We start from the raw sequence: 12161 nt of genomic DNA on the forward strand, positions 1-12161 counted from the left end.
ATGCATTGAAGGCAATTAGGGTCAATTTGACCCGCTCCATCAAAATCGTACCCAGAAATCGAACTTAATATAAGGGTTAAAAAGGTCTAAGATTCAAACTTCAGTATTTGACCTCTTATTTTATTTTGTAAATCTTATAGTGCCAGTTATGTCTTCATTTGTGTCAGAAATGAAGAAAAAATTTTCAGTTGCATCCACTGAGAAAAATAAAAAGAAAAGAAAAGTCCTGTACCATCATCATGAAAATGCTTTACAAAACAACATCCCTCAGGGTTCTTAGTTCAAAAGTGTGCAGATTTGGAGAAACATTGATAAGATTCTCATATGTTTATGTTAGGTTTCTATAGAGCACTAATATTTAATCATTCTTTTTCCCAAAATGTGACGATGAGCGCTTGATACTGGCAGCCTGAGGGCGCTCTATACACACTTAGTCCACAAATGAGACTCATGTTGAACAGCCATATCATGTGGCATTCCAGAACATCCTCTGCATAAACAACGCTTCCAGCTATAACGTGCAGATTTAGACGTTTTGGAGACAAAATGTACACTTGTGACAATATATGATTTATCTGTGTTCTTCATGCCATTTTTGGTATTTTCATAAAATAGTGTATATTTACAATGCAATGCTAATCAACATATTCATTATGACAAGAATTAGTTCTGACTTTACAGTAAACTGCCAACTGTCTTCTTTCAAATGAGACCATACTTATACTTTTAGTGCAAAGGCTTCATGAGCTGTATCTGTTTTAGTTTGGGTATACAATTTCTTGGAATTTTTTTCAAAGGCTAAGAGGTTAACTATATATTTCAGTGTGGTCTGTCTGTCTCTGTTCATCAACTTTTTCAGTGTTGTTTGTCTCTTTTTTTACCTGTAGTTTTGCGATCATTCTACTGAAAGGCATGACAGATAACATACAATAAATCTCCATTCCCCTTTCCTCTAGAAAAAATGGTAAACCTGTTGAACAGGTTTAGGTTCCAAGGAAACTCCCCCCTCCACAGTCCTTCGTGAAAGTGTAGAATTGAAAGGATAACATCTGTTCAAGACACAAGTTCGGTGGAGGAACAAGAAACATCTACATCATCGTTGTTCACGGTTAGTAAATACTAATTCATAATGTACTAACTAATAGATATCGATGTATTTTAATTTAATTTTACTTTTGATTTTGATCGCTAACACAAGAAATCAGTTATTTGACGACTGGCTGAGTTGCATTAGAAGTGTGTTGTCACCATGTCCAAGAGACATCATTTCACAGATCTAATATACTGATATCTATGCGATTTCTTTCTAATCTGATTATGTTCAGAGACATAACCAACTGTGTTTATGTGAACTGGAGAGATGACATGAAAGGGCTCTTCACATTTGTGTGTTCAGAAAACCATACCAGAAGTTCAAACTGACAGACTTTTTAAACACATGCTTTATGAGTTCGTCTGCCCGTTTAGTCTTAATAGTTAATGGTAAATGAACTTGGACTCGAACCCTGAGCTCATCCCCCATAACAGGACTGTGCAGAGGAAGAATAAGAGAAATAGCGGAGGGATGAAGGAAGAAGGAAGTAAAGTCCTTCACCATAGTCTCATTAGGGCAACAAATATGTAGTAATATTTCAGTTAAAGTCAGTTAATTGATTATTCAGTGATGTCATCATCCAATTCATATAGCACACCTGTACATACAATTTATTTTATTTTTAAATGTATTTTTTCTTTTCAACGTATTTATCTATTTTTTTGTTTATTTATATATAGATATATGTATTTTATTCACATCTTATTTTTTATTATATGTGTGTTGTTATCTCTGTGTACTGGAAGCTTGTGACACCAAAAAAAAAATCCTTCTATGTGCAAACATACTTGGCAATAAAGCTCTTTCTGACTTCTGATCCAGTTCAGTGGCCTGTAGCACGAAGCCGGTTTCAGTTTTTACCCATTTAAGTTCACATTTAGTTTGAGCAAACTCTTGAGTTTTCGGGCTCAAGAAGATGGGTTGGTTTTGAGCGGGTTTCGTTTTATTCTGGGTTAGAGATCGCAAACCCAAACTGGACCTGTGAACAAAGTGACATATATCTGATGCAAGGAAGACACTCCCCCATATCTCTCGTTCAAAATTAAAGCAACAGTCAAAGAATTTTAGAGAAAAAATTGCCCGACTTTTGCAGCTACTTATTATATTTATATTATATTAATTGTAATTGTTTATAATTCATATTCATATAATTATTATATGAAGTGGCAATTAATTTTAAGTAGGGATGCACCGATAACGATACTGGTATCGGTATCGGGCCCGATACTGGTCTCCTGTACTCATACTGGTTAAAATGCCCCGATACCAAACGCAGATACCACACAGCATGTGATAAGCGCCATATTCAAACAAAGAAACACCGACAACAGAACAACAGACAGCAGAAAGGAGTTAAGGATGTCTACTACGAAGTATATGTATGCAATGAATATAATGTTAAACATTCAGTATTAACGCCTGTATAGCTGGTGTGCGCGAGCTGATAAACAAAGCATGGTGAGTGGAATGAGCGCGGTGGCACAGATGCGCGAGCTTGTCAAGTGAATATATCTTTCTCACAGACATCACTGGAAAGTTTGTAGTTCGGTCGGATATGTCAAAAACAAGTAAGTAAAACAATGCACAAGTTACTTAACGGTAGGGAGAGAGAGCGAGAAAGAGAGAGAGAGAGATTGATACTTGTGTAAATAATACTGTCATACTAACAGTTGTCTGAATTATTTTTGGTTGATTGTAATCTATTACATACCTTTCTATCAAAATTATCTAACATTATCAAGATGAATTTGTTCTGACACAGTTTATCTCTGAGTTCTTGTCATATTTTATTACCATTTTCTAAACTATAGCGAATAAACTGTGATAACGTGAGAAATGTTGAAGGTGTCTGAATACATTTTGGTTTGACTGTATCTATTTGATAAATGAAGTTAACCAACTAACATTATACATACCCTTTTGGTTTCTGTACCCAATATTTAAAACATTTACAAATGCAATAAAAATATCGGTATCGGCAAGTACCAAAAATAAAAGTATCGTATCGGGTGAGTACTGGAAAAAGTGGTATCGGTGCATCCCTAATTTTAAGCTTCGTATTTAAATTACATTTTATATATATATATATATGTATATGTACATTACTCACAGAGTACATTTTAACACCATAAGGGTTTATTAAGAGTTTATTTGTAAATAAACCATATGCATTTGCAAATAAACCATAAGAGTTTATTTGTAATCCAACAGAAGTGTGTGAGACATCTGCTGGATTTACAAATAAACTCTTTCTGTGTTAAAATGTACTCTGTGAGTAATGTATGTATTTTCATACTTTTGAAAGTGTTATTTTAACTCCAAAATGGAGGGAGTCATATATACATTTCAGGAGTGTTAAATTTGACTCTAATTGAGTTCATTGTACACTGGCTTTTTTTGCTGTGTACAGGCCACATCTCTCTTCCAATATTGTCTGTGCAATCAATAAAGCCGACAATATTTCCAGAAATTAAGCGTTCCCAACTAAGCAAGGTGACAGTGGCAATGAACCAAAACTCTATCGGTGACAGAAATGGAAACAAAACACCTTGTGAGAAATCAGACTCATGGTCTCCTCTGGCCAGACGAAACCAGAATGGTGTGGTTTAATTCCAGGCTGCAACACAAGTCAGACTGTTGAGTGTTTACTATCATGTTCTTGCATTATCGACATTGTCCTGTTTAATACTGTAAAGCTGCTTTGAGACAATCTGTATTGTATAAAGCGCTATATAAATAAAGGTGATCTGACTCTGACTCTGACTCAGTTGACATGGTCTCCGCTAGATTTTTTAAAGTCTAAACTTAGACCTTAGTTTATGTGATGAAAGTCGAGTCGACGTCGGCTAGTCGCTGATGACGTCATTAATGAACAAATAAGCCTGAGCCTGGAGCTGAGACTCGGGCCCCGTACACACGGAGGCGTGTTTAGCTGTATACGCATACATTTTGTATCGTATAGGCGTTTCATCCAGACGGATCCGGCGTTTTGGGAGAGTGAAACTGATATTTTTTGAAACCGTGTCCCAGAGTGGATAAATCTGAAAATGCCACCCTTGCGTTTTCATGTGGACAGCGAATCCGTATATTTTCTGAAACTATGACGTCATCAGCCCACGTCTCGCCCTTAAGGCTGATTTATACTTCTGCGTCGGACCTACGCCGTAGGCTATGCGTCAGTTTTCATTTATACTTCTGCGTCGTTGTCCGCGTCAACGTGCAGTACACATGCAAACCGCTAGTCAGCAGTGTCCACGGTACCACGGCAAAAGCCGAAGAAGAAGCGGGTCGTCGGAGAAGCATTATAACCGTGACGCGGCAAATAAATATCAAATCATTAAATCATTATTTAAAACTTCAAAAAGGAGACAACAACGGAACAGGAGATGATGGCATTCTTTCAATCTCCACAAGGACTTGTACCACGGCAGATCAACATTGTTTGTTGCGGACAACTACTGATGTATAATGCTATGTAGTATAATAAATGATAAGACACTTGTTCTTTGCTTTGTCGTAGGTCCGACGCAGAAGTATAAATCAGCCTTTAGTCAGACACCGCTACGTGACGTAACAGCAACAAAACCATGAACAAACACGATTGTCTTTTTATTAACATTAACACAGATTAATAAATGTATTCTTCCATGTGCGTTTGTATACCGCGCGCAAGGTTTATGCGCATAGTCCAAGTCTTCTCTGTTTTTAGTGTATCTCTGTGGCAGAATTACAGCACCACATGCTGGTCAGGCATGCATACTACATCGTATTGTGTCGGTTTCATGGTTTCGTGTGGACGCAGATATTTATTGAGACGAGGAGAAAAAAAAGATCGGATAGGGAAAGCTCTGGCTTAGTGTGGACGTAGCCTCAAACACCTTGTGTACAGCTATGGCATTTGACACAGCGCTGCCCACATGGCTATTGCTCCTATAACAGCTTTTTTCCTTTGTCCTTTGGGTCGTTATATTTCTCACACATTTCTGCTCGTTCTAAATCAGATAAAGTAGCACAGTAAAGATTACATTTATATGAATGCATTAGTGAGAGCGAATGTGTGAATGAATTCTACCTGGCAACGTCTCTCTACTAGTAGTAAAGCGGTGGGATTTAGTTAAGAAATATATGCTAGAACTTTTCAGTTTCTAAGCTATTTTATTGAAAAATCACAGAACAGTGTTGACAGTACATTTCCGCGCTGAATGATTCTGTGTGCTTGCGATCTGTGCGTGATGTACGAGCTACTGTCTGAAGCCGATGTGTGTGCGTTACAGTGCAGCAGCGCATTAGATTAGAACGGCGATTAATTTACCTGTACAATAAGCTGTCTAAAACGTGCATTCTCCCATTCAATTTCGAGCATCCAGTAATATAATCACACAAGACTTGTGGAGCACTTTCGGAGTATGCATTTATTTGTCATTTTAACCCTCTATGGTACGCATTATGTTCTAATCATGAAATATTTTTTTAAATAAGTTTTTATTACATGAAATTGCTTTAATTATACAAATCAAAAAAATATTTTTGAGAAATAATTTTGGGGGGGTATTTAGGAAAACGTTGCCATATGGCAACAATGTACCACAATGGAAAATGGCCAAAAATGTAGTTTTTCTATTAAATTATGATTTTCTTTTCTATTTAAATGGTAATTTCTTTTAGATATTGATAGATGTTTATACTTGGAACTCATGCAAACCAAAAGTAAGTAGGTTCCTATCATTTAACCTTCAAAATGGTACTTAAAAGTATTATAATAATGCTTGCAAACGGACAAAAAAATTCGCTTTTGTACCATATATGCATATCAAATTCATCAGCTTTTTATTGTTTTACATCCAGAAACTTTCCAACAACAAGAACAAGTCTTTTTGAAAGTATTTTATACAAGTTAAGAAAATATATGGTAGCTTGGAACATGCACTAATACCATGTAGAACATGAAAACATAAGAACTTCAAAAATACAGGTATAACGATAGGCGGCTCCCTGAAGTAAAGTGTGTGTTTTCCCAGTCCATCCATGTGCACCTGTCTCAGTCCAACTCATGTCACATTTCATGGCATCCCGTGAAACTGCAAAAAGCAGTTCCTTTCAGCTGTGATGCAAAGGTGCAAGTCACATTTGCTGCACTTCATGCGGACGATCCCCTTGCAGCCAGGGTATTTGCATGTCCCTTTCTTCTCCATGACAGGCCAGTGGCTTGTTTGGTCCAACCTGACTTGATCAGGCACACTGGGGGCCACTGGGCCTCTTCTTTGTTTCCCTTGCAGGGTTCCTGTCATGTTCTGTATTAGAGGTCTTCCTTTCCTCCACAGTCACTGAAGGCTAACTCATCCTCACTCTCATCACATGGAAGAGCTAACTCTGCACTCTTCCTATTGCCCTTTCCATAAAATATTGCTGTATTCATTTTCTGAAAAGAATACATAATTTTGTTATTTATACATAAATACAACTATACTACAATAAACACTTCAAATAAATAAGTAACTGCAATCATATTATTGATGCTACTATCAATAAAAAAAATCCCAATGGGGAAATACATTACTGCAATTCCACTGTGGTACAGTGTTGCCATATGGCAACGCACCTATTTTTCCATAGTGGTACAGAGTTGCCATATGGCAACTTTGATATTTTCTTAATTTACAGTAAAACTATGTTAGACAAAATTGATTTGTGAATGAAAATATCTAATTTACTTACCAAAGATGTTGCAAAAAAATCCCCCTTGAGAAAAGATGTTTAGAAATTAAGTTAATAGAGCAATTTCTGGAGCACTTCAACAGGTGTCTTCTGTGTGAGGGTGACAGTGGGAAAAGGAGTTTTGGAGGGACATTCAGTTGTCATGTGACTTAAAAACAGCACATCATTGGCTACCTTAAGGCCTACCCTTTTAATTCCCATAATGCAATATATTGTAGTTTTTTCAGAATAACAAGGAAATGAGTAGAAATTAATTGTTGCCATATGGCAACTCCGTACCATAGAGGGTTAACTGTTTGGAAACGGAGCGTAAATGTGGAAGCCCTCCAAAGATTTCTTATCCTGTTGCGCCCTCTATAGGACCAGCGACTAGTCGACGTCAAGCTTAAAGCGTCATGGCAGAGCATTAAAGTCGACCAGTCGGTGCATCCCCTAGTCTCCGCTGACATTCAGGGCTGTAGAGGTCATCTTTAGGTGCTGATCCACCATCTGGACTGGATACAGACTGAATCTGGGTGGCTATTGTGACCTCGGAATAAGAATGAAATTTTGAATGTCCTTACCCAAATCATTTATATAAATAAAAAACGAAATAGGTCCCAAAATGGAACCATGGGGAACCACTTTAGATATATCAAGAAAATCAGATTTGAGGTCTTCCACATAAACACCGTCTCTGTATATCTAAAGTCTTTAGTAGTATTTAAACAAAAAGACAGGGAAAAAAATAATGGTCACCTGCTTAACCAGCTAAAAAGGTAGTGTAATTTTAAGGCTTAGAAGCTTAGCTTTACAGTGAATATAGGGGATATGATCAACGCTTAACAACAGCTTTTGAATTAGCTGATATATTAAAAGTGCTTCAATTTCATGTCAAGAGAGAGAGAGAGAGAGAGAGAGAGAGAGAATTACCACTTTAGGGTGAATTCGGGTAATCTGGGACATTTTTTGCAATTTTGACTTCTGCAATTTATTATCTAACATATATATCAAAGATATCTAATGATATCTATCTAACACATTAGATCAGCATATTAAACTTTTCTGAAATCCCTAAGATGCTTTCTAACCACACCAGAAGAAAGAATGTAGATATTATACCCAGAGGAGACATGCCACACCTATTAGTGTTTTTGTGCCCAAAAAAAATTTCTGCCTGAATTTGATAATCTGCAGGTCACTTTGTAATCTGGGACATATGTATTAGGCCTAAAAAAGACTATATTCACCATACTTTATGCATGCCAAACACAATATCACCAATTTTTTAAAAAGCATTATGAAAAAAATAACAAGTACAGAAATCTCAGTAGGAAAATATACAAAGTATATTCCAATATCAGGAAAAATAATTTCTATCTCTACACAGGATTGACGATCTACTGTTAATTAATTTCAATTAATTTAAAACTCAAATTGTTTAACATTGTGTGTGTGTGTGTGTTTGTGTACAGAACATTGTCAACTGGCCTGGCCGCAGATCCTCCTCCTGCTCAGTGGTTTGAACTGTTGTATATACTAAACTATACGAAATTAAATTAACAGTTTACGTCATCCTGATACCTTTGCTGTTGGAATACGTTTCCCAGATTCCATCTCTGTAGCATCTCTCTAGCTAGCTGGTTTTTAGCTACTGTGAATTTATGCTAATGTTATAACCTCCAGTAGTCCACATTAACACCCATTTCTTATTATGGCACATATTAGCCCTTATCATTAGACTTATAAAGTCCCTAAATGCACATTTCCTCCATTTGAAGACTGTCCCAGATTACCCAAAGCATGCTGTCCCACATTCTCAATCATATTTGATAATGTGGGACAACAAAAAAAGGTTTGAAAAAAAAAAAAAAACTAAAACACATTTTCAACACTTTAATACATGTTTTGTTGCTTGAATAGATCACAAACATAATTTGACAACAATTAGGAACATCTTGTCTTATTCATGACAGATTTATGTCCTTAACATTAATCTAGTCAGAATCCTATGTCACTGACCTTGTCATGCATTTCCCAGGAGAGCTTCTTGATTGACAAGTGCCCCGCCCCTTTCTGTAGAATCACCCCCATGAAGTCATGTGATTTCAGTCACATGACATCCATGCTAAAATTATAGTAAAAGTCCTGTTGACTAAATTGTGTTAGAACAGGAAATAAACACACTGGAATTTAGGTGTCCCAGATTAGCCCGAATTCACCCTACTTGAAAATAGGCTTGTTTGAGATCTGAATCTGATCAAAATCTGCGCAGAACCGATCACCGGTGATCACCACGAGATGCATGCCGGTTAGAAAAGTAGTATGGTATCTGTTCACTTCGAGAGGGCAGAACTGTCCATCTTGACTGCGCTTATTTCACTCCTCCCCTCACTGCAGCCGCCTACTCTCACCTACATTTCATACAAGGCGAGGCGCATCTCAAACAAGCCTAATGTGATCTGTAAAATCATCGTACATAAGAGATGGTCTAGAGATCTCAACTAGCAAAATACAATAAGCATATCTGTTTTTGTTAGAGATCAAACAACAAATGACAAAAAATGCCAATGTAAACAAACACAATTGTACACTGTATACACATTAGGCTTTTGCACCAGTAAACCACATAGCGATATTTAGAGCAGTTGACCTCAATTTGAACAAGTCCATGCACAATTTCATGTGATGCGCAGATCTTGAGATAATTTTTATGGAGAGCCATGACATGCTGCTTGGCTAAAGCTATTGTGGGAGGAGACAATGAGCAATGAGTTTCAAGTTTAGGTAGCTAGTCATATGACCAAGAAAGCATAAATAGATGCAGCAACAACTAGTGAGATTGGCAACTTTCTGAAGTTGTGCTTATTGTGTATCAATGGATACACAATTGTTCCATTGTGCTCAATGGATGCTCATTCTGGCTTCCCAATACATTACAACAACAGTGATGAAAAAAAAAACCTGAACAAACAATCCACTCTTGTTCAATGCGAATGGCATAAATAGATGCAGCAACAACTAGTGAGATTGGCAACTTTCTGAAGTTGTGCTTATTGTGTATCAATGGATACACAATTGTTCCATTGTGCTCAATGGATGCTCATTCTGGCTTCCCAATACATTACAACAACAGTGATGAAAAAAAAAAAAACATGGACAAACCATTCACTCTTGTTCAATGTGAATGCCGTATGATGGAATATGAGCAGTCATTACATTCATTTATTCCGTCATCACCCAGGTGCTGATAGCGCGCGCGCACAGGTGAGACCTAAACAGCACATGTTGATATCTGTGTTTAAACTAAACTCATGTAAGCTTTGCCAGTTTAAACATTTAAAGGGTTAGTTCACCCATAAATGAAAATCCTGTCATTAATTACTCACCCTCATGTCGTTTCAAACCCGCAAGACCTTCGTTCATCTTCAGAACACAAATTAATATATTTTTGATGGAATCTGAGAGCTGTCTGACCCTGCATAGACAGCAATGCAACTGTAATGTTCCCAAGTCCAGAAACGTAGCAAGGAGATCTGTAAAATAATCCATGTGACATCAGTTGTTCAACCGTAACTTTACGAAGCTACGAGAATAATTTTTGTGCGCAAAAGAAAAAAAATAACAACTTTATTCAACAATTGAAACTTACAGGATATTTTTATAGTCGCTATAATAACTTCTTAACTGTCAAAAGATGAAGGAACATTTGAATTCCGAGTAAAAAAAATAAAATAAAAAATAATTGAGAAGTACAGTAACAAAATATTTGTACTTGGTTACTTTACACCACTAAAACACACAAAAAACAGCATATTTTTGCTTACACTCAAAAAGGGGCATTTACATAATAAATGATTGGTATTTTGAGCTGAATCTTCACAGACACATTCTGACACCTGATACTTATATTACATCTTGTAAAAAGGAGCAGGACTTCTTTAACAGATGAGTTTGACTCTGAGAGTCCTGATCTGATCACAGCTTCATTTCATAATCCAATTAACATTTGAGAGCTTGAGTCCACAAGTTAAGAGAGGAACTAATTCAGATACTTTTCTTGTTGTCCTGCAGCTGTGAGTCAGTGAAGGACAATGGCATCTGTTTATGAGCTGCTTCTAAACTCACTGAAGGATCTCGGAAAAGATGAGCTGAAGGCGTTTCAATGGCACTTAAAGAAAAATCATAAAGAAATATCACATTCTGAAATGGAGGAAGCAGATAGGTTTAAAACAGTGGATATAATGGTGGACGTTTTTGGAGAAGAAGAAGCAGTGAAGAACACGGTGGTGATCCTGAGGAAGATGAACAAGAATAATCAGGCTAAGAATCTGGAGGAAAATCTCAAGCAAGGTAACAGGTTAAAATTAAACTATTCAGTGTACCGTTGAAATAAACATAATAATGAAACTAAAGACTTGATGTCTTTTTAAATATATTTGAAATATGAAAAAGGCCCAAGTTCTACTATTTTTCTATAACTGATGTCTCACAGAGAGAATGAGTACAATGTGACAGTTTACAGAATAAGTGAATAACTGCTGGTTTCAAGTCAAGCCTTTGCTTTGCTGATGTGTTTGTGTGGTTTATTGTTACTGCATTTTCATTCTGATCTCTCTCTCTTACACTTGATCACAGTTATTCCTGCAGGCACTCTTCTTAGGGTTTAGATAAGTGTGTTGTGCTTCAAACAGCTCAACACACAGTAGATACTCTTGGATGCTCATGGCCACTTGTAGATGACATGTAGATGACACTTCTACAGGCATTGAGTTGAACTTAATGCTTTACCTTCTGTTTGCAGAAACAGAGAGAAGCACTTCACCCTCCCCGCATGGAACATCTTCTTTAACTAACGTACCATGTAAGAACACAATATTTGTAACACAAAAAGGACACTACACTGCTGAATTTGATTACAGTCTTTCAATGTTCCTAGATTGATATATTATTACATTAAACATTCTTCTGTGAACCCCCTCTCTTACACCTTCTCGATTAAGGGAAAATATTTGCCCCTTAAATTGATTTACAGGTGCATTTTTTTTTACCTTTATAAAGGCAAAGTTTTTCTAACCTTAACAAGAAATTATGGTAAAAACTAAGTGATACTATGAAATATGAAACAAAAAATGCCAGTAGGTGGTGGCAAGTCACTGTCTCATGTTACATTATGTAAATGTAAGAAATGTGTTTTTGTGATATCAGTATTTACAACCAAACATCAGATTAATTTTTTTATGATTTTAATAAGAACTAAAATGTGCCTTGCATGTATTCACATACATTTTCATTATAAACAGTAGAATATATATATATATATATATATATATATATTCAGACACCAGATATCTTTTTTGATAGTTTTTTACTA

The 12161-nt window shown here is 36.4% G+C and overlaps 1 protein-coding gene across 3 annotated transcripts in view; it reads left to right on the forward strand.

Moving 5' to 3' along the window:
- The first annotated feature begins 1030 nt into the window (after positions 1 to 1030).
- LOC107666961 (stonustoxin subunit beta-like) overlaps positions 1031 to 12161 on the forward strand; it is a 16911-nt gene continuing 5780 nt past the window's right edge. The window contains exons 1-4 of one of the 3 annotated variants that reach the window (XM_016458518.1): positions 1070 to 1101; positions 3657 to 3663; positions 10862 to 11140; positions 11592 to 11651. In XM_016458518.1, the coding sequence (XP_016314004.1) occupies positions 10882 to 11140; positions 11592 to 11651 (319 nt within the window). In that variant the 5' untranslated portion in view covers positions 1070 to 1101; positions 3657 to 3663; positions 10862 to 10881. Of the gene's footprint in view, positions 1109 to 3656; positions 3664 to 5477; positions 5485 to 10861; positions 11141 to 11591; positions 11652 to 12161 lie in introns of all 3 variants that reach the window. The other 2 variants (XM_016458519.1, XM_016458517.1) reach the window with 2 other exon arrangements.

The sequence above is a fragment of the Sinocyclocheilus anshuiensis genome, unplaced genomic scaffold (assembly GCF_001515605.1).
Source record: "Sinocyclocheilus anshuiensis isolate Anshui unplaced genomic scaffold, SAMN03320099.WGS_v1.1 scaffold1523, whole genome shotgun sequence".
NCBI lineage: Eukaryota > Metazoa > Chordata > Actinopteri > Cypriniformes > Cyprinidae > Sinocyclocheilus > Sinocyclocheilus anshuiensis.